Source organism: Caloenas nicobarica, chromosome 5, assembly GCF_036013445.1.
Source record: "Caloenas nicobarica isolate bCalNic1 chromosome 5, bCalNic1.hap1, whole genome shotgun sequence".
NCBI classification, from domain to species: Eukaryota; Metazoa; Chordata; class Aves; order Columbiformes; family Columbidae; genus Caloenas; species Caloenas nicobarica.
Window position 1 is genome coordinate 29,014,991 of NC_088249.1, and position 26,432 is coordinate 29,041,422.

Below are 26,432 nucleotides of genomic sequence, written 5' to 3' on the forward strand. Positions count from 1 at the left end.
TTATTGTTTAGAGTCCAAAAAATCTTTACAGATGCCTCTAATAATATCGGGAACCATCTGCTCCAACCCTGTGAACTCCCTAGTGAAGAAAGTATGAGATTCTCTTGGTTCAGAAGCCATGTCTTTCAGATCATCCAGAGGTGCCCAGGCAACACCAACAGAGAAGACAGTTATTCCTACAATAAGAAAAAAAAAAAAAGAAAAAGAAAAAGTTATGATTATTTTGCCTATAGATACAACAAAACCAGCAATTTCTACATCCATTAATTAATCTGCATCAGAAAAGTGTGTTTCAATACCTGCAGTCTGTCAAAGATGATTAGATTTTGCCACTAAATATCAGGAATTAGAAGATTTGTCTCAGTAAAAATCCTGAAGGAAATATGCATTATCTTGAGAGCTAGTGTCTTAGCTGGTGTTGTGCAGACACATATGAATATAGCAGCTACAATGTCGGTCTTGCAACACAAATAACACTGTGTCAGATTATTTTGAAAATAAATAAGGATCCTTGGTGTACGCTTAGCGCTTTCAAGAATCAGGAGCCTCATAAACTTTTTGGCCCAAACTACTTATTTCCTTCCTAGATGATGATGGAGAGCAGGAGTTATGCTATATTGGATCGCATCACTGATTGGAGCTTCACTACTTGGTTCTTTATTTTTCATCTACTAATTTCTCTCGTGTTTAGGGAGATGAGATTGGGTGTATGTTTTTCACTAAGCTGCTATGAGTGAGTCTATTCATACCTGGCTCCATAGCATTGGGGGTTTTTTTCATCCTAATAGAAACCAGTTCTTTGAGTCTTACATTTTGCTGAATTTAAAACAGGTATGATACTTGATTTGTGCACTGGGGCTCTATTTGCAAACTTTAAAATGTTAACATTTACAGCACCACAGAAACGGGATGAATCAGCACCTACCGCTTTTAAAGATGCATCATTTACCTGCTTTTTGTGCAGCAGCAGCGGGCCCTCTAACATCATCATAAGACTGACCATCCGTCAAAACAACGAGGAAATTTTTGTTAGCTCCGTCTTTCACTGGCCCAAACACATTCCTGGTTGTGAAAGAAATGGCGTCACCAGTCGCAGTGCCACCGCTCATGTAGCGAATGTTCCGGATAGCCGAGAGGACCTTTTCTTTTGTGGTGTAGTCGGTGAAGCTGAACTCGGTACGCTGGTCGTACGTGAACTGCACAGCTGCAATCTTGGAGCCGATGTCGGAGATCTCGAAAGCCTTCGCAACGTTGCTGATGAATTCCAGCACAAGGCGGAAGTTGCTGTCTCCGATGCTGCTGGAACCATCGATCAAGAAACCGATGTTGACCGAGTTGTAGCACGTCTTGCTACACAACATCTGCTCATGTGAACACAATTTTTGGACAAGAGGTTTTACGTATTTGGTAGTACCAAACCAGGTGGGCATTTGGTAAGAGAAGAAGCCGTTGTTTCGACAAACAGCCTGTTTGAAAACAAAAAGTCAACAGGTGAATACTGACACAGCAGCTGAATGGATAATAACCAGACACCTATGCAGTTTTCTTTCAAAGGCAAGTTGCCTGATGGTGGCCGTTTGAGGTGGGTTTTTTGCTTATTTGCTTTTACAGAAATTGAGGACAAACATCTGCAGTTGAAGCCAGTGAAAGCTATAATACAGCTTATTTTATCCAGTAATGAAGTCAACCCTGCCCCTCAACATTTAGAAACTTTTAAAAATTTAACTTTTTTCACAAGAACTGTAACAACTGGAAATTATAATAATGTTTTTTGAAAATGAAGTTAAGTCATGCTACTGGATATCCAAAGTGAAAATTATTTTTCCCCTAGCTTCCATAAGATGCATGTAAAGTACAAGGTAATTGAGAAAAGAGTTAAATTTAAAATCAGCTCTGCAAGGTGATGACTAATCTGGCTAAGATCAAAATGCAAAAGGGCAGGACAGGCCTCAGTCACCTAAGGTCATGTCTTTCTATGCCTATAAGTACATGAGGGTTGGACCTGCCTGCAATACCACTGGGATCAGCAGCAAGATATCTTGTGCCCAGAAGCAGCAGAGCACTAGTGCTTAATTCTGTTCATGCTCTGAGCTATGAAATTTCTGCTGAAATTAGACATCTAAAACCTCCCTGTGGAAAATGAGAGGTTTTCTCACTGAGAGTTAGTAAAGACCTAGTGATTAGAAAGCTCATTTGAGAGCAGGTGATCTGTGTTTGAATTCCTTCCCTAACTCATACAGAACCAGATCCAGAACTCTTCATCCAAGATGAATGTCTTGCACCTGAACTTCCTATGATATCTTTTTCTATAGGACTTTTTCCAGTCCTCTTTATAGTGAAAGTGAGTAAATAATTATCCATAGAGCAGGTACAGAAAGATATGCCTTCCTTCTGTGATTTCAGGACAGGATTTACCATATCTGCATTTCATGGCTTCGGCAAGTTTAACCACACCTGAGATAGGGCGATCTCCTACACTGAGAATCTCCATGTAATTACAAAGTCCAGAAGCTACAACTTGACCAAGACTCTGAACCGGGAGGGCAGTGGTACTTTTGTGTAGCGCCTTTAGCAGGAAAAAAATCCCGGTGCTTTTTCAACCTTCCTAGTGCTATTCTATTAAATCACTGATTACCAGGGATGATTTCATTGGCTCTTTAGAGAAAATATATATATATGTATAAACATATATATATGAGTTCCTATATGTATATATTAATTAGTTCATTAGAATTTTAGTGTGAAGTAAATTCTCCAGAATTAAATCCATTACAAATAATATTCTCTCTTACTTTGTCAACAAAACCAATGTCTTGTACCATTCCCAGCTCTTCTGTTGTGGGTTTTGCCACAGATACAATGAATACGTTGACTCCAAATTCTCTGGCCACTATGCCAGCTTCTTCTATATCATCTGAGGGCCAGCCATCTAGAAACACTACAATGATCTTGGGAATTCCTTTGCGTGCTCCATTTTCCAAAGAGAAGAATTTCTGAGCTGTGTGCTTCAACGCTTTCCCTAGTTTTGAACAGAAAAATAATACAAAGAAATAATGCATACCATAATGGTTCATTTTGATACCGGTTTTCTATATGAAATTGCATGGGATTTCTGTTACAATTACAGGTCTAACCCAGTGTAATAGTGAAATAGCGTCCCAGAAAATTCACTAATAATGAAGCTTGAGCAACTTATAGGTTAAAAAACAACAAAAACCCACATGTATAAAGCTGAGGAAGATATTGCTGACATTTTTTCAACCACAGGTCTAGTTTTGTACTAGGAAGTAGATACATTTGTGCCTGCCAAATGGATTTGAAGGAAGAAGGTTAAGGAGCTACCTAAATTTAGCTTGTGAAATGCAACATATTCAGAATGCTCGGTTTCCTCATTTGGCAAACATCACTTCACAACCATTCACTACTTATTCCAAGTTTATTTTAAGTCTAATTAGCTGGTCAACAAGAAAGAAACGCTAAGCCTATGAATTTGTCTCAAGATATCACTATTACTAGTGAAAAGTCAATTACTGTTTAAACGCAGAAAACTGTATTTGCATTTCTACTCTAACAAAATGTGTGACTTCTGGAAATGAAATGTAAGATGGGGCAATTTTCTAGTGGAAAAATGTTGAACCTGACTAAGATGAGTGCGGCATTTAAAACGCTTTTTTACCTAACTGAATTACAAGAACTTCAGTATATACATGCACACATTTATATAAATTCAAATATACATAAATATGTAAAGAAGTGATTTCTATTTACATAGAAGTATGAACTCACCTGTATTAGAATTGCCTCCTCTGAACCCTAATTCCTTTATGGCAAACAAAACTTCTTTTGCAGCAGTGAAGTTTTTCAGATAGAATTCAATTTTTGGATGTTCACTGTGGAGGGAAAAAAACACCCAAAACAAAAAACCAACACAAAGCCAAAACCAAACAAACCCACACCACAAAACAAACAAAAACCACACACACCCCAACCTCCCCCCTCAAACCCCAACCAAACAAAACCACAGGCTAATAAAGTATGTAGTTCATTTTCCATACCATTATGGCGTTAGGAAGCTAAAATACACTTTGAATCATTTTGTTCTTGGTAATATATATTCTTCTCTATATTTTTGATTACTGAAATAGAAGTATGCTCCTCGCTTAATAATTCTCACAATCTTTAGCAAGAGGAATTATTTACCTGGGCGGGTAAATTAAGAACAGGCTGATTCTTAGGCTTATCAAATGGCTGAAAACATTAGGTTGAAAATTTATACAGGGAAATAAAAATTGAACATGCCAGATGTTAAACCAAATGCATTTGTGTAATTGAAAATTGGCATGTTTTCTACTATTTGTATGAGAAATACCTTCTTTAAAAAAATTTCCTGAGAGATTCAGTTTCAGTTTTTTAATTTGAGAAGTTTTAAGGTATGCTAGCTACTGACTCCATGTAAGAAACAAAATATTTTAGCCATGATAAGTTTCCAGATTTTGCTTTTGATTTACAGTAGAAAATAAAAAGAAATGAAGATATTTTTGCCATGTGAAGAATAGAGATATAAACAACTGCAGGTCAAAAAGCTGCTGCTGTGAATAAATGGCCTGATCCTGCATCAGGATCACTAGAATGAAGCCCTGTGTCCAGCAGAGCTGGTCTGTGGTGCTGAATCTCATGGCACAGTAACTGTTAAAATGGTACACTTTGAGATGTAAATATTATTGCTTGTAAGATGAATTCCTGACGAAGAGAGGTTGAATATTCAAGGTGCTTCTCCATCAATTGTTCCTCATGTTATAGTATTTAAACCCAGGACAGCAAGAGCGAGGCTCATTTCCCTGAGTTTTTGATGCTTGCGCTGGGCAGAAACCGGATATTTAAGGATGCAATTCATCACATCCTAAAAGAAGCATCCAAAGTGCTTCAGGTGGTTTGCGCCATGAATGTGGTCTGTCTTTCTAGTGACTACAAAAGCAAGCCTAAGTCATTAAATCAGACTTGGTCATCTACTCTACAGTTGTCTGAAGACAGGAGAGAGGAACAGAATTTAATGATGAAATTTGTGATAGAGAAACCCTGTGTTTATCTGGCAGATGTTTCATCTTCTTGGAATAAGTGAGTTAAAGGCTGCTTTATGCTTTCTTTATTCCAGAAGCTGTAGCCAAAGTGGTTAAGCCTTGGAAAAATGCTATTGCTGAGCACTAGCAGACTAAACTGTGTCTCCAAAAACATTCCTGCCAACTTGTTGACTGTTACGGTCGCTTTTAGACTGTTTTGCAGTCTGTGAACATGCATAGTAGTATGAACAGTCAGACTCAATGATCTTAAGGGTCTTCTCCAACCTAAATGATTCTATGAATAGTCTTAAAAAAGTGACTATTTACAATTTGAAAATATTAGCTATAGTAACCTATAGGTTGGAAAGAGTATTTATTTTTTGGTTTGTACATGTACATAGCCATTTGTGACAATTCTCTCTACAATTTTTAAGAAGTTCCATCTCTCCTTTGCAGAGTGCTTTCTGCTGTTCTACTAAGATGACCTACAAAGCTGTCAGCAGCAGAGGGGCTGTGAAAAGTCCAGCTGCTGCCTCTATCCAAATATCAAATATCACTCAGGCAATGCAGATGATCAAATTTGTCCTGTTCTCTCACGTGGACATCTCAGTGTAGCACACTGCAAACAGTGCTACAGCTAGAAAGAGTTTGCTTCTCTTGCTATTCATCAGCCATCATTGAGTGAATACTGTTCTGCAAAATGGGGACTGATATATTAATTGATTTCTCTTATTAATCACTCAGTTGTATTTTGTGTAGATCAGTTCTTACCTGGCCTGTACAACTCCTACGTGAGGCCCTTCTGTTCCAATTCCCAACATCACGGCTACTTTTCCAACAAAGTTTTTCTGTAAATTAAATCTACGTTGGCCAATGTTGTAACTTCCATCGATGAGAAACGCAATATCAGCTTTACAGTCTGTGAACATCCAAAATAACTAGACTTACTTAACACCAAATAAATGTTAGGATTTTGCTTTGCAAAAGTTAAATATGTGGGTTCTTACCTTTGTTCCCAGCCTTTTTATCAAGTAGCTTCTTAGGTCTTTTACCTTCAGTGAAGGAAACAACGTGCATCATTTAAGAACAAAAAGACAAATGGCCAAAAGTGAACCAGAAAAAGCCCAGACTCCAAGAATTACATTGCGATCTATCTGCAGTAGGAACTGTCAATCAGTTTATTAAACTTGCACTAGTACTGCTTTGCTCCTTGGAGAATAGCCTTTTCCAAATGAAACAGTTTAACCTTCCTTCCTACACCCACCTAGCTGACGACTGGGATGCAGAAAGCTGGGTGGATTGCTGCAGCTCACCATCCCAAGTGCTACCATTCCTCAGTTAGCAGTCCTGCCGTACAGTGCGCAGTTTTAACAGTTTGGAAGTAAACCGTAACTTCAACTATAAAGCAAATGGTCTATTCACAAATAATATCCAAGTCCAGTATTTGTATACCACCAACCTTCATAAAAACTGATCTAGCCTTTTAATGCAGCATTTTCTGTGGAGAAATTCACACATCTGAATTTCTGCTACACAAGTCCTGACAGCACTCAGCTGTTGAGCAGTTCTGTAAGAAGGAATGTATTATCTCTGTCTTCTCTGTCACTTCCTAGGAATGAATATCCCATGAGCTCATGAACTCTTTCCTTCCTTTATGTTATCTGTATTACTTTTCCAAATTCACTCAAGTTTTTTTTAATTTACACGAACATTGCTGAAATCAGAATCAATCTCCCTGATTACGAATGATTCCTCTCTTTACTGATGAAAGATATACTGCAAAACCAGATATTGTATATGTTTTCTTCTTCAAAATAAATGAATCATATGAAACTTCATTTTAGCCAGGGACGCACACACTCGCAGAGACCTCGTACCTGTAGAAGGACGTGCTGTTGATACCGAACGTCCAACTGATTCAAGTGCTGTGTTCTTGATACCTGTTAAAATATTGGAAGGATGCATTTACTGTATTTTAGTGTATTTAGATGAAATTACAAGTGCTTGAAGAATACTGTATTTCCAATAACCTTTCTTCATCATCTGCTACTAGCTATCCTGAGAGGAGGATGCAGGCCTAGACAGATCTTTGGTATAATCCAGTATTGTGCTTCTTGTTTTACAGGTACTGAACTTCTTTGAGCTTCTGCATTTGAAACAACAGCAGCTGATGAGTAATTATCACATATCTAATTGATGAGAGGTTTTTAGCTGTAGTAGCCATTATTTCTAGCAGACAGATTCAGGACTTGATCTGGAGAAGTGGATTTCACTTGTACCTCCACCAAAGGCACCTGTAATTCCAAGTTCTTAGCTATTGATCTGCAGTAGACACTACACAAGGATAACTAGTATCTTAGAGACAGTAAGCTGAATTTTAGCTATGTAAACAGTAAGAACGCATTAGAGAGATCTGTTTCCCAAACTTTGAAAGAATATACCAGAAAACACACACACTTTAATATTTTTGAAACTACAACATATATATCCAGTAGGCTTCTTTATACAGTCTTATGAGGGTGGTTTAACCTCAACTAAGTTTCCAAATACGTGGACAAAAACTTCTGAAAAAAACACTATGTCACACTGTGGCTTAATGACCATGTCACATCTAAGCTGACATTATTCATTTTTTTGGAGGGTCAGTGTTCTGTTTTCAGGGAATGCTGCACGAGCTCTTTGAAGGGCCCGACAAGTGCTACTGCCCACATAAAGGCAGGCAGGGGAGAGCAGGGGTGAAACTGTATGGCTGGAAGCTGTGGGAGGACAGGAATGCAGCAGCTGGACTGAGGCACTGACTTTGATCAGCTTAAGCTGTCGTAGAACTGCGCTGTCAACTGCCTGCTACCCTGTCATTATATTCTAAATAGCTGTGATCCATTTTTATGTATTGGCTTCTGCTACGGACTGGCTCGTCTAGCTGGAATAATATTTTAAGGGAATCATGGAAAAATGAAGATAAAATAACTATTTAAAAGTGAAAACTACAGTTCAGATAGCAATCGCATTTATTTATGCGTATGGGAACATTTAAGGAGTGTTCTACAGTTCTGTTAATATTTTAAATATAGTTTGCAAAATAGTAAGTGTGATCCACCTACGAGTCACTGAGAAGGATGAAGCCCATCTAGCGAGCATCTGAGACTGGATCCCATTGGCATTCACAGCAGGGTAGTTTTCCTGTCCTGGGAGAGTCTGTACCCTCACAGCTCCTCCTGCATTGGTGATCACTCCCCTGCCATACAAAAAGAGTTGTTATAAATCAAACATTTTAATCACAAGAAAATGCAATACAATTATACCATCACTAGTATATTGGACACTAGCCTTCTGAAAAAGATGCCATCCAGGTAGACAGTTGTGTTCAGGCTAAAACAAGCCATAAGTTGCTGAAAATACTTTTAAAAGTAACTGTTCTGCATAGCACCACACAGACTTAGACACACGTCAGGAAAACTGTGAAATTCAGGTAGTGTTCAGACTGACACAGGAGAGTGATGTTTCAAGGACATATCAATTTCAAAGTGACAATAATAGGCATCAGAACTGTTCAGATCACCTTTTATGTGCTACTGAATTGCTGGTTATTATTTTTAGAGGCCAAAATTCAATGTTGAGCTTCTCTAAGAGTGAGTAAAAGTTTGACGCTTTGTAGTACTTGGCAGGTATAGTACTGTGAGAGACAAACAACCATTTCAAGACTATCCAAACACACCAATATGTGACTTTGTGACTATTTTTCTTATCTGTTCAGCTTCCTGCTTGAAAAGATGGCCTGACCTTATCTAACATATTGTGAAAGTAGAACAATCAAGACCAGAGTTTAGAAAACCTTGCATATATTTCTGGTAATATGAGCTCTGGGTATCTGTGACAAAGGCAACTTCCACATAAATCTCCTTGTGGACTGCTGTTGAAATACATTCCTCATTCATCATATGATTTGCATTTCTAAATTGGACTGTGGTTATATATATTTAATTCTTGTATCTTGGAAGATTACAACAGTAGTTTCAAAGTATGCAGATATTTTCTCATCTAGGAATACCATGTACAATATATAGACAGAGGAGCTTTAGTAAAGTTAGCCAGAATGAGTTTAAAATCAGATTATAAAATTGGCAAATACAAACAGCACTTTACAGTTCTTTAAAAAACAGTGAGAGAAAAATCAGACCAGAGCCTCTAACTGGTTATTTTTAAATGACAGGAAAATTCAGTAAGTCAACATTATCTTCGGGAAAAATAACACATTAATGTATTTAGAATATTTCAGTCTAGTTAGAACATGTTTTCTTCTTCATTACCTGCTTCTCTTTGGCATTCAAGCCTTCACCAGTGTCTCAGTCTTAATGGATAAGGAAATATGTGTCAGAAATAGAATATATGTGTTTAAATTGAACAGCTTCTAATTTAAGTTTGTATTTGCAATTTTAGTGAAGCTACTTTGGGCTCAATGTCAGCAAACCTGATCCATGCCCAGGTTCACTCCCAAGAAGAGCTGAGTATCTCTTCCCACTCCACTGTTGTGGACTCACGATTTTGAGCACCGCCTGAACTCAACTCAAGATGACATTCATACTGAAAGCGCAACCTAAGAATTATTCCTGGAAGCAATATTTCAGCTTATTTTAGGCACAGTGGAACCAATCTTTGTCTGTATTGTTCTATTTTGTCTATTGGTCTTTTCATTGTGACTGCCATGTAACCATTCTGGGAAAAAAATAATCTCGATAGTCTCTATTGAATTTGGAAACTTTCCGCTGAAACCAGAGTAGATTTATTTGCGCCTTATTTATTGAAAACATTTGATCCTGTATTTCATCACAAGTCATAAAGCTCTAGACTGCCTTCTGAAGATACACTATTTCCATATAAGAGCTCTGCTGTTTTTAATGCAAGTGGGGGGCTGATATTAGATGTGAAGAAAACATGACTACAGCTTTATGGAAATTATTCCTCTTTTCTTGCCATTTTGTTCTGTAGGTAAATTAACTACTGTTTAAGCCATCTTTTACTCATCTCTTTTAAGCCATCTCATCAGTTTTACTTGGGATGTTCCTTCCAGCAAGCCTACTCAGAGTGCATGCTCATATATGTTGAAGCAGAATAAACCATATTGTCAGTCTGCCTTCGTATTCTGAATCAGATTGGCAAATTCCTTTCTGCAGTCAGTTACAACTGACTTTGAAACTGAGATTCATCCTGTGTAGGTCTGCGGTGGTATTTAAACAGTGAAGAAGTACCAGTGCATTCCCTCAGACTGATTTATGCCATTACAATCTGCTGTAATTTTCACTGTTGTTCTTTGCTGCTGTGTGAGCGACTTGCATGTCATGGCTGTTTCGATTCAGCTGGAACTCTGCAGATTTTTCAGGAACAGCTTTCACTTCCTTACTCACGATATTTCATACTACTGCCAGAGCTGCTTGATGGCAATTTTATGTAAAAGCTGTCAGTCCCTTCTCTTGTCTAGCTTCACTGTTAATAAGAAATCATAATTTATACCTAAGTGGTATTTTTCACTTAAAAAATGCACACAATTTAAACAGAAAAGCAGATACATGAGGAAGCAATCGCATAGCTCACTGCGCAATAGCTCATGGAAGAAAGTATACAGGTTAAGGACAGCAGACGATATGGGAAGGTCTTGTGAAATACAGCAATTTCACGTAAAACAAACTTCAAAATCTGAATTGAGGTAAGTGAGCAAATGGGACGGAAGATTTTTAGAGCCTCGTGCATGTCCTCAAAGTAAAGTGCAAGAACTGTTTATCTGCACTCTCAGAGAAAGTGTCTTGCCTTTGCTGAATTTTGAATGTGTTTTTCAGGGAGCCTGCACATCAAAACTGATGCCTAGACCACAAAGAGACTCTTTCCAGCCATGGGCGATGACCCTTACAGATGTAACTGCAGTCAGTAATCTTAGACACAGCAGGAGAAACTGAAATACCATCTCCTGTTAAAAGAAAGAGGAAACACAAGATTTTTGCCTGGTAAAAATCTTTTTCCTCTGGGTAAATTTTCCATTGCTTCTGTAGTGATGACAGATTTGGCTGACGGAGAGAACACTTTTTACAGCATGCTTATAAACTATTCACTTGTTTCAAAAAGTTGGACACGGAGCCAAGTGGCTGTTCCCTTAAATGAGCTTAGTTCTAGGTGTAAGGCAAGGATCAGCTAGATAGAAATGGCTAAAGATGACAAAACATTGTCAGTCAAATAGGCAAAGATTGTTTCTCCCCATGTTGTATAATAGTGTTAAAGAGTGAAGAGAAACATTTGAACACCAACTAAATGCTCTATGCCAAGGAAAGTTCCCAAGCCCAAGGGCAGGAGCGCCACAGCTGAGCTGTTAAAAGTACATATTGAGTTGATTTAGTCTTGCAGTCCAGAAGCAAAATGTTTGCTCAGAAACTCACATGGTATGTTTTTATGCTAATCATTATGCTCATTATATATACCTATAGGTAGGCTATCTGCTTTTCAGCAGAAGGCAGAGAGCAGAACGATGAAGGCCTGCCATACTACCCAAGAGCATAATTTGGACCTGAGTGCTGACTGTGACAGCAGCTATCTTTTCTTGTAGGGTCCTTGGATGAAAACAGTTATCCTCAAGGACTTAGACAAGACAGCTGAATTACCCATCTTCCAATCTTTCCTTCCTGTTACCAGCAGCTGCAAACTCCTTCCACATAATTCACCTTTCTCCATTGCTCCAAGCAGCATCCTCCTCTTCTCCAAAGCACAGTCTCCCACTGCTGTCTGATTGCCTTCAATCACTGACATAGCTGCTCAGGGATTCAGGCCAGCATCCTCTGGCCCCTGGGTTGTGCTTTTTCTGTCTCCTCTGCATCCCTGTTGCTTTTGGCAGGGAAGTGGCTCAGCAGCAGAAGCAGGCACTGTACCAAAGTTTCCCAGGGGATCTACAGCTGCTCAGAAATATCTCTGGCCAGACAACCCTTTTGTCAATATTCTTGTAGCAAACCCTAGGGCAGCTCAGGGACCACTGGTGTTTGTGGTCACTTTGTGGCCAGCTTGGCAATACCATGATATGCTTTTGTTACACTTGAGTTCTAGGACCCCAATATTTAATTAGAAATGGTTCTACCCTGTGACTAGTTGTACATACCTATTTAGCATCTAAAAGCTACTACATTGAGCTAGGTCTCAATTTAGTGGAATTGGCACTAGAACAGAACTGCACAAGCTGAGAACCTAGTCCTCCATTTGATGTTCTGATTATTAATCAAATTAATCACTCAGTGGTAGATTTAACTCTGTTCTTCATGCCTACATCGTGTCAGCCTAGTAGGGGGTTCTCCATTCTTCCCTTGACAAATAAGTCTTTTATTCTTCTGCCCAGAAAAAAAGAACAATATTAAATAAATATTCTGTTCCCTGAGAGTAATTATGCATAAAATAAGGAGAGAAAATGCCAAATATAACAAACTAAAACCTGCAGAAAGCTTATTCATCTGTAGTATACAGAATTATTCATAGCTGAATTCTGCTAAATTCTTTAGATGCATTACATAGTATTTTCTTGTGTTAATAATTGTCTCACAGTAATGGAACTACTCATAGGAATAAGCATTGTTTGGTTTATATAAAACTAAGGATTCAGGCCTCAATTTGGACCTGGCGCAAACTGGAGTGTATGTGGAGGGGGAACTGACCCACACTTACGCAATCATTTTCAGTATAAAAACAATAAATAAGCACTGCTCCTGAGACCGGTGCTTCTTGAAATGGTGGGCGGTTGTCTGACTGTGCTTTCTACGTGGTAACACCAACAGCGGCCCAGGTCTGGTACGCAACGGTGCTTAAGGCATAGAGCTGTGTTGCACTAACTGTGCAATGTGTGACATAGGGCGTACCTAGTTTTAAACTAGAGGTGCTTGTCTCAGTTGTTTGGAAGAAATTTACACAATTTTCAAAGCACGTATCTAATTACATCATGATAACAGCAAACGACAATGATTACCTAGTGGCAATTTCTTCTTGGAGTAACTTTGACACCAATACGGAGTTTTGCCATTGCAACACAGAGCAAGAAGGGGTATTTTGTATGTTTTTGTTGGATTTTGCAGCCTGCACTGAAATTAGCTGAGAACTAAACAGCTATCACCTCTCCTCCATTAATCACCTTTTTTTTTTTTTTTAACCGGGACTAGTATTTATGGCTGCTAACAGTTGCGCCAAAACAAACAAAACGTTCTCATGTGGCAAATTCTGTTCTGAAAGGCCAACAGGACTAATAGCCCTCAACTTAAAGGTAGTCTTCAAAGACCCAGCAGTTCTCCTTAAGAGAAGATTTTAACCTATATTCTGCTTTTTCAAAATGCTTTACTACAGTTAGTCATATTCAGAAGACTTGAACATTGTTAATTTACATCCTTACTGCAAGACAGGCTAGAAATGTTAGTATATTTTAATCCCTTCATTGCCACTAGAGCCTTCATTGTTCTTGCAATGTTTGTGGAGGCACACTGTTAAATGCAGGTTTTACAAACAGGGCTGCACATTTCACGAGTAGTATAGTTTACATTGACACTTACTATGGAAAAATACAGATTTTTCTATACTCCTATACTTCTGGGCTGGAGAACAATAATACACATAGTTTACAAGGTACAGACTTCAGTGAAGAACCTGTGCTTTACCATCTAGAGGAAGACTATGCAAATCTTGAAAACAAATCTGCATGTTCTGTTTCTTGTACCTCCTCTTTTTGTAAAAACATTCCCCAGTTGTGACAGAACCAAGCCCCACCGGCTTTCTTGGTGGGACTTCTAACAGTTACGGTCACCACTGGTGTGGGAGGTTCAAGACCACTGCCTAGTTGAACTGGCTAGGAACTTCTGCAACTTTCCAAAACGCTCAAGTCTTCAGTCCCTTTGGAAAAAGATCCCGATAGATATCTTTGGCAGCTGGTAAAGAAATTGAAAGTTAAAATAAATGGCTGTGTCACTAAAAACAAACACTGCCTTAGAAAAAAAAGACAATGGGAAGAAGTCGCAATTTTCCTACATAACCTTTTTTTTTTCTCTCTTAAAATATATATATATGTATTTGATCTAGACATTCTTTCACAAACTATTTGTATATACCTGAACTAGGAAAGGTGAAGAACTGAAGTTTAACTTTTTTTTTTAACCACTTATGAAGACACTTAAAGCACACTGAATGGAGGCATTAATTCTTTTTACAGAAGGATCGAAAGGAAGCCTCTTCTAGGAATAACACACATGGAGACATGCAATTATCTTTGAAACCGATTCTTAAGCTTTAAAAACAAATACACACAGACCCTCCTAATACCTTCCAAGTTCTTTCTAGCTGCCCCTATAGTACCTTAGCTCTTAGTCTCCTTAACAGCATTTGAGAAATTCCAGAGTTTCTACTTAAACTCCCTCCGATTTAAAAGAAATTTCTTTTAAAAGTTCATTTTAGATTACTTTGGAGTTTAAATACTGCAAATTTAGCCGAATTTCAGAAGTCTTGTTAAAAATTATAGGATTTTAATTGACATTTTAAATAGGTTTCTGGGTAGTAATGGTAGCCACCTAGATATTATTTAAGATGCGTTGATGTATTTTATGGCATTTAAATTATCAAGCAATGAATGTTAACTCAAAAAATGCTTTCTTTTCCTCCATTATTTTCTAGTCATTTATTTATCAGTAAAATTTTAGGTTGCTTTGGGGTTGGTTTGTTTTGTTAAAAAAAACCCAAAACAAACTGATAGCAGAGTTCAGCATCACATCAATATATTCTGAAAGAGTTTCTTTCTGTTGCTTGGGCATAAAAAAAGGAGATGGAAAGTATTCCCCCCTTTCTTTTAAACACTTTGTTTCCTTAAGCTTTTAGTCTCAGCCTTCCTGCAAGGGCAGCAGTAGTCTTATCTGGAATATACAAATATAATAAGATGGCGTGATTTTTTTTTTAATTGTAGTTTATGTATATGTTAACATGAATGTACCTAGAAACTAGTTTTAAGAAGTTCAGTGATGCTTGATGGGATACTGGATAACTTATGTTATAATCTACAAATGCTAAAATATCATTAATAGGAATAGGACATGAATAAAGATCTCTGTAAATATAGTACAACATCTCAATATAATGATTTGTGTCAAGAGCACCTCTTGGAACCCAAGTAATTTAGATTATATGCATGATGAAAACAATTCAAAATATATTAATAATATTTAATTATAGAATTATCAGAAATTATGAAAAATTTGGGCAGGATGACCTAGTCTGTACTTCTGCTTCAAGACTGGATCAATTATGGTTATCTATTTGTTCTAGACAGATGGATTTCTCTCTGATGTTGGAAACTGTCCTTATTGTTAGACTTTTCTCCGTGTCCAATCCAAATTTCTGTTGCTGAATAGTCAGTCCTATCTTAAGAGTCATAACACTTTATAAAGTTTCAAATCTACTTTGTGAAATCTCTAAGGGAACAACTATCATGTTGTACAGCCAATTAACATATGAAGCTAAAACTCCTTTAACAATCAAAAGCTTTCTCAAAGTATTAAAATAAAAATCTAAAACTCCCTGTAAACTGACAGTCAGGAATCAATGTGGCTTCCACAGGTATCCAAAATAGATATCTCCCCATCTTCAGCTGGTTTTGTCCCACCTTTCCTTATTAAAAGCTGATCCAAGAGAGAATTTACCTTCTAAATAAGTAATTAAATCTTTCTCCTTCCTCAAAAAAACCCCCCAACAAACAAACAAACAAACAAAGCTACAAAACAGACAAACCAGCCCTCCCCCACAACCACACACAAAACAAAACACGACACACCAACCCCCAAAGTCCCCAGATCACCTCGGTAAGATATCTGCCAGCCTGTTTTCCTTCCCCTGTGGAATTATTATTGCTTTTCTAATTACATCTATTTAACATGGTTTATCTGGATACTTTTCTTAGTCTTTAGTTTTCTATTTGATACGGAAGTGAATTCAGCTAGATACTGGTCTAATTAAGAGATCATTAAGCAGACTAACACCCAGAAAGCAACTGTCAGAAGAGAAATGCTGTAACAAAAAAAAAACCACCCCACAACACTGATTAAAAGTAATAGTCTATGGACTATATTCAGCCAAATCATGTGTAGGTCTGTTTGCACAGGAGCTTAAACTTATTTCAACAATTTCAGAAACAGTGTCATGTAAATGAAAGTCAGAAAGTGAATCTGCTTTTATTGTCCAATTACTTATTATTTACACTGTATCCTTCCATGTCTACCAGTGACACATCAGTAATCTTACAGTGAAAATCCATCTGCTGCTGTGCCATTTCAGAAAAAGTTAATAAAGTGGTTTTCAGGAGCACATAAATGCAGCCCAGATAACTTGCAAGCTGCCCAGACATTATTTTCTTCCTTGTTCTCTCTTCTCCTAATGACATTCGTATTGAATTAATACAACTCCCGAAGTCCAGAAAGACCTTTATTATGATTACGTCAAAAGGTTAAGATTTGAAAGTGTGGCAAGACTATGTAAACTTGCTTAGCACATGGCTAATTGGTCATCTGACTTACCTGTGTATGGCAGCTCCACAGACACTGGAAAGAGAGGCATAAACTCCATCCCCAAAGACATAAAATTGCCATAGAGGACAGTTTGCTGGGCAAAGGACATCTTCTGTCTCCTTTCTAAGGTCCAGTCCTCTTGTAAAGCACGTGATAGCAGTGGAAGCTAAAGAAAAAAGAAAAACCTGTGACGCGAAAATCTTAAGGGTTTTTTTGGTTTGTGTTTGTTTGTTTGTTTAAATCTCTCTAGCGTTTCCAAGCTTAAAGCAATGTTTGAAATTGAAATTAGGTACAGTGTCTCATCTTATGCTCCAGTACATTTGTAAAGACATCTTTGGAGCTTACAAACATACAATTATGCTAAGGAAGAATACACTTTAAATTATTTATGGGAAAGTGGCAGAAAAAGGTGGAAATTGTTAAATAAGTACGAGCAAACAACACTAAACCAACATCAAAATAATACCCAAGGAATATCACAGGAGAAAAAGCAATTCACATCTGTAACTTTATGGCAGAGGCAGAAGGGCAAGGGGAGGACCTTCAAGGGCTGGTGGAACACAGGAGCAGGCAGCACTCTCCAAGCAAGAAATTAAGTTACTCTGACATCCCACAATAATCTCCAGCTATAAGACATCTATGAATCACTTGGGAAACTCCAAATTTTCTCTCCAGTGGCATTCCTGAAGTAGGTTGACAGCAGCATTTCCCTTAATGTCCATAATAAATTCTACTGAGGCCAGGGTAAAAGAAAAGCAATACATTCATATCAATTCATTGCAATGAAGTTCACATCATTATCATTGTACATAGGACTGTCAGATTCACCTAGTGAGACAGAAGTTATTTATTCAGCTGAGACACACGCATTTTTCACATAGAATTCTGCCTTTTTTTTTTCTTAAAAGTTGCTTCTCAGATTATAATCACAATGCTTTCACTGTGCTTGCATGTGAGCAATGTAGGTATGCAGACACAGATTTACACCAATAGACAATTTTCCTTGGAAAACTGATTTTTTTTCTTTTCAAAACGTAGAGGTCATCATTTTGGATATTTACTACCATCCTCTGCTACACAGGACAGCACATTCAACTGGACTGGTAGCACAGCAAATTAGGGCTTTTACTTAGGTTGTCATTGATTCAGCATCATAAGTTCAACCCACGACTGGATATCTATTCCAAACTTCCTAACAGCACATCTTGCCCTTGCTGGGCACTAGAAGGTACAAGAACCTTTTCTATATACCCTTGGAGTGTTACTTCTTCACAATATTAAGTTAAGAGCTCACAAAGGCTGGCCCATGTATCGGTGCACACACCACAGCATTATATCCCAAGGAGAGCATGTTTCAGGGATCGGTGATTTGTCTTTCACCTACTTCTCAGCCCACTCTTTCCACTCTTACCCCAGGGTGTTTACGGACCCTTGTATTTGAAAGTATTTGGAGCATACGCTGCTCCTCCTCAGCGGATGAAAGAGATGATACCTCCTGCTAATCCCATTGACTTTAGAGCTGAAAAGCAGAACAGTTACAGCCAGAGGTGCACAGAGAAGTGTCTGTTCATTCAGGCTGCATAAATCAAATAGATGTTCATAAACCATGCATGTAGTTTTACTCTGAAGTATATGTAGTGCTCATTAATGCTACAGGGTGTTTCAAAAAATGGACCCAATTTTGCTGAATTGCAGAACACAAATGGGGTCCATCTTTTTGAAACACCCCGTGTACCAAAATTATGTTCATCTGCCTAATCACATCTTCCTGAAAAAAATCTCTGCTGCTATTTGTCAACAGAAAAATGTGACTTGAATATGCCAAATATGTCTATATAGTCCAGAGTAAGAAAAAAAAAAAAAAAAGCAGTAAATCCTTCTTCATTTTTTTCTTTCTCAGGATAATAAAAGGTCTCTACCTATAAAGAATAAAACAGCAGCTGGAAGGCTGGATATCCTTGGAAGAAATGCTGCAATGAGCATCACTGATAATCTCTGCTTTCACAGTACTGCTTGTGCCATGCACCCTGCAACATTTCCCCAGCCTCTAAAAGTGCAAGACACCACAGGAAGTTTTAATACCTGTCATTTCTAATATGCTGTACTTGACTGAATTCCTTGGCAGGCTGTGCATACAAAGACAATTAGACATGTCTAGTTAACGAACCCTTTATCACTTGGAGATCTGTATTTCCTTTACTACAAGGTACTTACTAATTACAGTCATACATCAGACTAACATTTTACATAGCACAGAAGACAGGAAAAAAAACAAAACCAAAAAAAAAGAACAAGTCAAAGCGAAACTTGCTGTGTTCTCCCTGGCTATAAAAACGCAGAAATCCATTGTAGGCCAGCCATGTGATTTTTACGTACTGACAGCCTGAAGACTGTCACGATCCTTGACTACATCACGACAGGGGGCATTTGGTGGTTTTTTTACGTAGGTAGAAAGAGTTGTCTATAAGATACATAATTCTATAACCGAGACTAACATTAGCAATGTTAGGTGCAATATCAAAATGAGAAGTAGTACTGGGTACCAAAATTAAGACTTAACGATACCAACTCTGCAGTGGAATTTGTTCTTCCCTGCTAATGCATCATCAGCTATCAAACCCATAAGACAACAAGCAGTCCATTGCGAAGAGTAAAATGTATTAATCAGGTCTGAATTCCAGAAAATATGGAATAGTTCTTTGCCAGCTTTCATACTAGTCATTCTCCCAAATTTCACTGTTTGATATTACTAAGAAAATTGAAGAACGTGGTTGTCTTTGTTAGTCTATCCAAGATAGCAGAAACTGCCAAAGAGCTATATATAAAAAGTAACTGAGATAAAACCCATATGTTTTAATTACTGTAATTTACGCATGCAGTAGCAGCAGAGGCATTTCTCTGGATACTTATGTGATCCGATACTCTAAATCCATGTATTTTTGGAAGCAGGAAAGATTGTAATTAACATGGAAGGACTCAGTCCTAGACTCCTACCCATTCTGGACTCTGATGAAGACTAGAGACCTATGTTATGTGATATAAAATTAGCCCTTCAGAACTGTAATAAAATAATCATCATCCCATTCTGTCAAGACAGACACTCTTTAAGCCTTGCAGAAACACACTGTGTCAGGGTATGCTATGAAAACAAAGTACAAAGAAAAGAAACTGCATTTCTTCCTGATTTAAGCCGTATTTAAATGTAGGGATGAATGTCTTCCATCACCGTTGACCTAGAAGAGAAACAAAAAAAAAACAAACAAAGGCTCACTTCTTTCCTAAAACATTCATCCAATAAACATGTTTCAAATCATTCCATCAGTTTCCATCTTTTTGGTGCCTCATCCCTTGTTTTCCCTGAATAGCCATTTCTTATGTCCACTTACAAAAGTTCTCACTTTATTTCTAACAGGAGTCTCTAGTTTAAAAGACTCTAGAAGAATAAAATCTGTAGCAAAAAATCTGAGTTTTTCTAATCTTGAAGTTTCCATTAATCGCTTTGGGAAAGCAGTTTGTTTACATAAAGAAACCAAACCAAACACAAACAAACAACCCCACCCCACCCCACCCCCCCCCAAAAAAAACCCCAAACAACCAAAAAACCACAAACACACAAATTCCCATGCACATTATTAAAAAACATTAGGGATTCCTAAGAACAGCCTTATGAAGCAAAAAAAAAAAAAAAGGAGCAGCACATCCCTATGCGCTTCTTATCCCTTTTAGCATTTAGTATTGTTTCTTTGCCAAACAGGAAAATTAAGTCCTTTTTTATCTTGAGGATTCAAATAAGCCTGCTTCTTATATCTTATGAAAGGAATACTCCCACAAACCTTATTCATGCTAGGGGAAAACAAACAAACAAGACATACTAGTAGAAATACACCTGTTTATATTTTGAAAAACATGTTCACAGATTGCACACTAATTCATGTAATATTGAGTACATATCCTGATCTGGACAAGGGCAATGGGATTTTAAAAGTCCCATCAGGGCTATTTCATTCATTTCAATCTGAGACTTGCCCTTTTCTGATCAAATTAAGGTCGCTTAGCATCCCATGCCGATGTTCATCTGCCCATACAGTCTTATGTATGGTAACCAGAACCGCCAAACTCAGCAGCACTTGTGTGCATTTCAGGGGAAGTATAAGGAAAGGTATAGGATCCTTTAAGATCTCCCTGAGTAGTTATGAGCCTGAATACAGTAGATTTTTGAGGAAACTAATGTTCTTTCGTTACTTTGAACAACAGAATTAAAGCACTTAAAAAAAAAATCCTGCAAGGTTCTAGTTCGATAACAAAATGCTGGTGAATTTAGGCTCAGAATAATGGTATGAGATAATACCTTACAGTAAGAGTTCACATTTTATATTACAAACACATCCTGATACTAATATTTCATTTTGCCAATATTCCCTTAGTGTTATTTTAGCTGGTTCCAGATACCTTCAGATTACAGGGGCTTCTTCTCCAATCCTGGGAGGAAGCATGACAGAAAACTTTTCATTTGTTTCCTGACAGACTGTTGGCACTTCACCTGTAAAATAAAAAGGAAAGCAATTGGGACTGGAATAGGTTTTCTATTGCTGTGCATTTTTTTTTCTCTCCTTTTCAGCCATATCACTTCTTTGACATATAGCTATTATCAGTTTATCACAAAAGATTTTTCCAAATGCTTGATTAAACACAAAATGAGGAGCAAATCCTGCTTCCTAATGATTGCAAAATCCTGAAGAACCGTTCAGAAAAGCTTGAGATCACTCACCTTCTGCAGGCCAGGCCTGCGTCTGGAAGCGCGTTCTTCTGGAGGCTCCTGCCCCACCTTGGTGAAGTGCTCCGCTGGAAGGGGCAGACAAACTGCTTGTGTCCTTCTGGTGTATTATTTCTTCAACTGCTTCCTATGGCTCCTGGTTCCCGTGGATCCACTCTGGCCCCAGGAGAGCCCCTCTCCAGCAGCAGGGGTGCAGTCCAATAGGGCATGGTGTGACAGGCAGCCCCTGCCCTGCTGGGCATCTTAAGTGTGTCCTTTTGCTTTTCGCGTCAAAATAATGGCAGGGTAGGTTTAAAAAGTTTTTAATCGATTCCATGGTCAGGAACATGTTGGAGAGCCTCAAACTGCCAAGCCCTGTGTGAGTACCTTTACAACACACACACAAACACACTCCCACCTACTCTTGCTATCAGCGCTCCCCTTGATGGGGACACTTGTCACCACTGCTCTTCTTCAGCCTGTGCCAGGAAGCAGTTTCACCTCCGTTTTAAGTGTTCCCTGACATCCTCCGTGCCGCTCTGCAGCCTCCCCCGGGGCCTCCTCCCGAGGAGCCGCACACGGCGCTGCCGGCCGGCCCAGCGCTGCGCTCCCCGGCGGCAGCGGCACCGCAGCAAGAGCCGCTCCGCGGGACGGGGCGGCCCCGCCGCGACAGCGCCCGCGGGGCTCCGGGCGGGGGACACCCGTCGGGGACCCCCAGCGCATCCCGGCGAGAGCCGGCCGCAACCGGGTGCGCCGGGGAAGCACCAGCAGAGACGGTCCGAGGGGGAAACTCCCCATGAGGAGGCGGAGGGAGGGCAGCCAACTCACCCGAGCCGTCGCTCCCGCGCACGGGGCTGGAGAGCAGGAAGGCGCCTGTGAACAGACAGGGAGCGGGTCGGGACGACGTTCTGCGCCCGCCGCGCCGGCCCCGAGCCGCTCCCCGCGGTACCCACCGAGGAGAAAGGGGGTGAACCACATGGCGGCGAGACGCGCCCGTGCCCCGGGGAAGCCGAGAGCAGAGGCGAGCAGCGCAGCACAGCTTGCCCACCGAGCCGCACTACCCTGGGCTGCCGTCCCCTCCACGGAGCTGCACAACCTGCAGCAGCCGCCGCGCCCCCTTTAAACGTCTCCCGGGGCGCATGAGCACTGGGGCGGGCGAGGGTGGTCGGGGCGGGAGGGAAGGAGGGAGCGGGCAGGGGCAGGGGCAGGGGCAGGGGCAGGGGCAGGGGCAGGGGCAGGGGCAGGGGCAGGGGCAGGGGCAGGGGCAGGGGCAGAGGCAGGGGCAGGGTGGCCCCATCGCTGGGCAAGGCCCGGCAGGTGCTGCCGTCTCTCCCCCGTCTACCTTTTCCACCTGGGCTCAGCCCGGGTCCTCCGGGAACGACTCCCAAGCAACCGGGTGAAGCACCTCGTCGTCCCCGGTACGTCCCGCCGCCCCGGCCCGCAGGGGCTCTTCCACTCCGGGCAGGCAGAGGGGGCATAGGAACCTTCCCGTGCGCGGCGAACACGGCTTTGCCGTTTGCCTTTCCAAATCTGACTGCACACTCTTCTAGCTTCCGTCCACCTGCAGGTTTTGAATCCCTATTTCAGATATCAGTATTATTATTAATTATTAAATAGATTATTTCGGATGTCTGTCTTCCAGATATATTCAGAAATGCGACTGAACTAACAGTCCGCCACATCCGGCCCTTCAACGAAAACGAACGGAGGGGCAAAGCTTTCACGAATATTAACCCGGCTTAAGTCTGCGCTCGCCCCCTGCCCAGCACCAGCTCAGGAAGCGCTGCCGGGGGCAGAACGGCCGGTCGCCCCGGCGCCTGCACCCCCGCCCGCCCCGGGCCGGCCCGGCGGAGCCGCAGCCGTGCTGTGGCGTTGACTCGTCCCGCTGGGCGCTGCAAGAGAGAACTGGGGAATTTAAGCCTGATTTAGTCTTTCGAAGAGATGGAAATACCCCAACCAGCATTGCTGCATCGTTTGTATTTGGTTTAAAATGTTAGCGTAAATATTACAGGTACCTACCTTTCATTTGAGCAAAACTTTGCTTAAAGTAAAAAGTAAAACAGCCCTCTCTCCCTCCTCCTCAAAAAAATAAAACAAAACCAGAAGCAAACCAACCAACCAAAACACTTCACTTTACAGCCTGCTTCGTTTTCGTGGTTCAATGCATATGTGGCATAAAGTATCAGCTGGCACGAATGTGAAATGATCGGATTACTTATGAATGGGTGGGAAAAGAGGCAGGAGCGGGTTTATTTCAACGAATGCCTTAAAATCGGATTCCTTGCTGGCTGCCGGCATCCACTGTTTAACTTCTGCTGGGAAGGCTGTTCGCAGACATAAACTTTCAAATATAAATAAACTTTCAGAATTCATAGGAATTAGCATGTTAACGGATTTGCCGAGGCAAAAAATTGAGTGCAGGCATTGCAGTCAGCTCCGGGAGCGAGCGGGCACGGCAGCAGCTGTCTATTGGGAGGCAGCATTCTGAAATATCTATTCGTGTAACTGAAAATAAATACACTTGAGAACTGCAACGCGTCCAGAGATATGCCGCCCGTAGCAAAATAGGAATCACGGCCAGGTAAGTTATTCGTAATTTTGGGGAGTGGGAGTTTAATTCAAGTGAGGTGCAGAAACGATAAGAACACCATTGCCCTCCCCCACCTCAATCTTTGATCTCCCCAGAAGCACATTTTTATGCTTCCCACACAGGACAAAGGTGGTGATGCTTCCCTCATGGTGTGGTCTTCCACGGGAGCATCGCAAATGCAAAATTATTTAAGGCAGTTGCTGCAGATGTCAGGAGCTTCTGCTAGCGTTTCTCTCAGCTTCTCTGGATCCCAAGAGCTTGTCAAAGAATTACTGATGGCCAGCAGGCTCCCTCCTCAACTAGGGCTTCACCCGAGGGGGTCGGTCATCCTTCGCCTTTGGGGATAAATTAAAGAGTTGGCAATGGCCGCTAAAACCTCTTTCCCTGCGCTCTCCTCTCCCCGAGGTGTTTCCCACAGATACATCGGACGCTCGCTACTTTTCAGAAATGGTTCGCACTTTCTGCTGCAGCCGCCGGTTCACGGTTTTCTCAGAGCTGCGGTAGTTGCGAGAGAAGGGGGCTTACTTAATTTTTCTTTTTAAAGAAAAAATTCTGGGAAGCCAAACAGCACCTCAGAGTAGATGCCTGCCCTGCGGCCAGCAGCGCCGACGGCGGGTCTTCCCCGTTATCACTAAGGCCGCGGCGCTGAACCGACCCAGCCCCGCTCCGTTCCTGATGCCTCGCTCGGAGAAGGAAGGGGCCGAGGGCTCCCCCCGGTGCCGGCATCGTGCCGCTGCCCGCCAGCCGGGCTGAGGGGGCCGGCAGAAAATGGGAGCTTCAAGCCCAGCCCCGAGCGGGGGGAGCGGCTATTGACTTGTCCTGGGCTAGTGTGGCATCTCGTCTGGTGGCGATAGCAAACTGCGTGCCAGAGAAACTGCTTTCACACGGGTTAATGCGTTTGGTGTCAGTGAAATGTCCCGGGAATGTCTTCCTCTGGAGGCTGAGAAGGAACAGGGAGAGGCACCCCATTTATTCCAGGAAAAGCCTGCACCGAGGGACACTGGCTGTCTTTCCCATACAGCCCCACAGAAACCTCTCTGTCCTTTGTGTGAAGAAAGGCTTTGTGCAAAGATCAAAAAGGACAGAAGGAGGTACTAATTAAACTTTCAGCCCTACATGCCACTTGATGAGTGCCCTGAGCCTTGCACTCACCCATCCTCATTGCAGTCCTTCTTTCTCTCTCCTTGACATTTTCCTTTCCTCTGATTCCCTTCATCTTCTGGAGTTTTTTGTTTTTGTCTTGTCACTGCATTCCTTTCAGACCTACAATGCTTTTCTATACACTTTCTTCCCAAAGGCTACTTAATTTGTCCTCCAAACCGTTTTACATTGACTTTTGCATTTCCCCTTCGGTTTTATGCTTAAGATGTACTGAGTGGTGCTTGAATTTTTTTGTTTAAAACTATGCTCTCTTGGGAAGGACATGAAGGTGCTGCCATGAACGCCAGTACAGGACAGGCAAACTGGTGCCAGGCTAGCGGAGCACAAGTGTGTGCCTGGCTCTGGGCAGCCACCTGTAGCCAGAGTGCTTAGAGCCTTAGTAGGGACGGGTGATTTGAAGGGACCTTAGATGGGACATGGCAAACGTTACAGTGCCTGTGGGCACAGCCCTTTTTCTGATGCTGTTGGGCTCGATTTGTTAATTCACACCATCACCTTGGTCGGATTCACTTATAAATCTTTCCTTCCTTCCTTCCTTCCTTCCTTCCTTCCTTCCTTCCTTCCTTCCTTCCTTCCTTCCTTCCTTCCTTCCTTCCTCCCTTCCTTCCTCCCTTCCTTCCTCCCTTCCTTCCTCCCTTCCTTCCTCCCTTCCTCCCTTCCTCCCTTCCTTCCCCAAATTACTAGGCTGTTAGTAAACCAAACGGAAACATATCCACTTAGGAAAAACACTTAGAATAAATACAGAAAAGTATAAGCAAGTGAATGGTGGACATTTTGACACTCTTTGAGCTGGTCTGCTACAGCCTTGCCATGATGTCTGGCAGGGGAAATGCTTATTAATGTGTATGTACATACATGTATGCATACATACATACATACAGTGTGAAGCAGCACCAGAGCACAGGCCGCAGCGCTGGAGCTCTGCCACTGCTGCCATCCTGCTGTCAGAACGCTCCCTGGCAGCCCATCAGCCCCCATCACCCACCAGGCTCCCAGCCAGGGCTCAGCGCAGGGGTTACTCCTGCCTGGAACTATGTTCCCTCCTTCTTTTGGGGGCAGAGAGCACTCACACAAATGGACAGGTGCCTGGCCAAGGTCCACTGGGGCACCACAGCAGGAGCTGCAGAAGCAGCAGGCACCTCACCTGCCGTTGCACGAGCTGGGGTCCTCCCCAGGAAAGGTTTCCTGCAGACAGGGCTTCTAACCATGGCCAGAAGCCATCCTCAGCACACTGGGCTAGTAGCTTGAGCAGTGAGGAAGACAAGTAGCTACAGGCAGGTGTCTCCTTTTAAGAGGTCAAGCACAACTTCTGGCAAACA

General features: G+C 41.2%; 1 protein-coding gene across 1 annotated transcript; it reads right to left on the reverse strand.

Annotated features, from left to right (window-relative positions):
• On the reverse strand, positions 1 to 22,340 carry COCH (cochlin). Its single transcript, XM_065636649.1, has 11 exons — positions 22,316 to 22,340; positions 22,191 to 22,235; positions 16,619 to 16,775; positions 8,159 to 8,292; positions 6,935 to 7,000; positions 6,065 to 6,109; positions 5,829 to 5,976; positions 3,787 to 3,890; positions 2,793 to 3,019; positions 950 to 1,466; positions 1 to 176 (listed from the first exon to the last, which is right to left on the reverse strand). The coding sequence occupies exons 1-11, from the start codon at positions 22,338 to 22,340 to the stop codon at positions 1 to 3; spliced, it is 1,644 nt and encodes a 547-aa protein (XP_065492721.1).
• Positions 22,341 to 26,432: the final 4,092 nt, after the last annotated feature.

Coding starts and splice junctions, on each gene's coding strand:
- COCH (XM_065636649.1), bottom strand. CDS start 22,340: ATGTGGTTCACCCCCTTTCTCCTCG. Junction 5,977..6,064: donor TAAAAAGGCTGGGAACAAAG/GTAAGAACCCAC, acceptor GGATGTTCACAG/ACTGTAAAGCTGATATTGCG. Junction 3,891..5,828: donor GTAGGAGTTGTACAGGCCAG/GTAAGAACTGAT, acceptor TTCCCTCCACAG/TGAACATCCAAAAATTGAAT.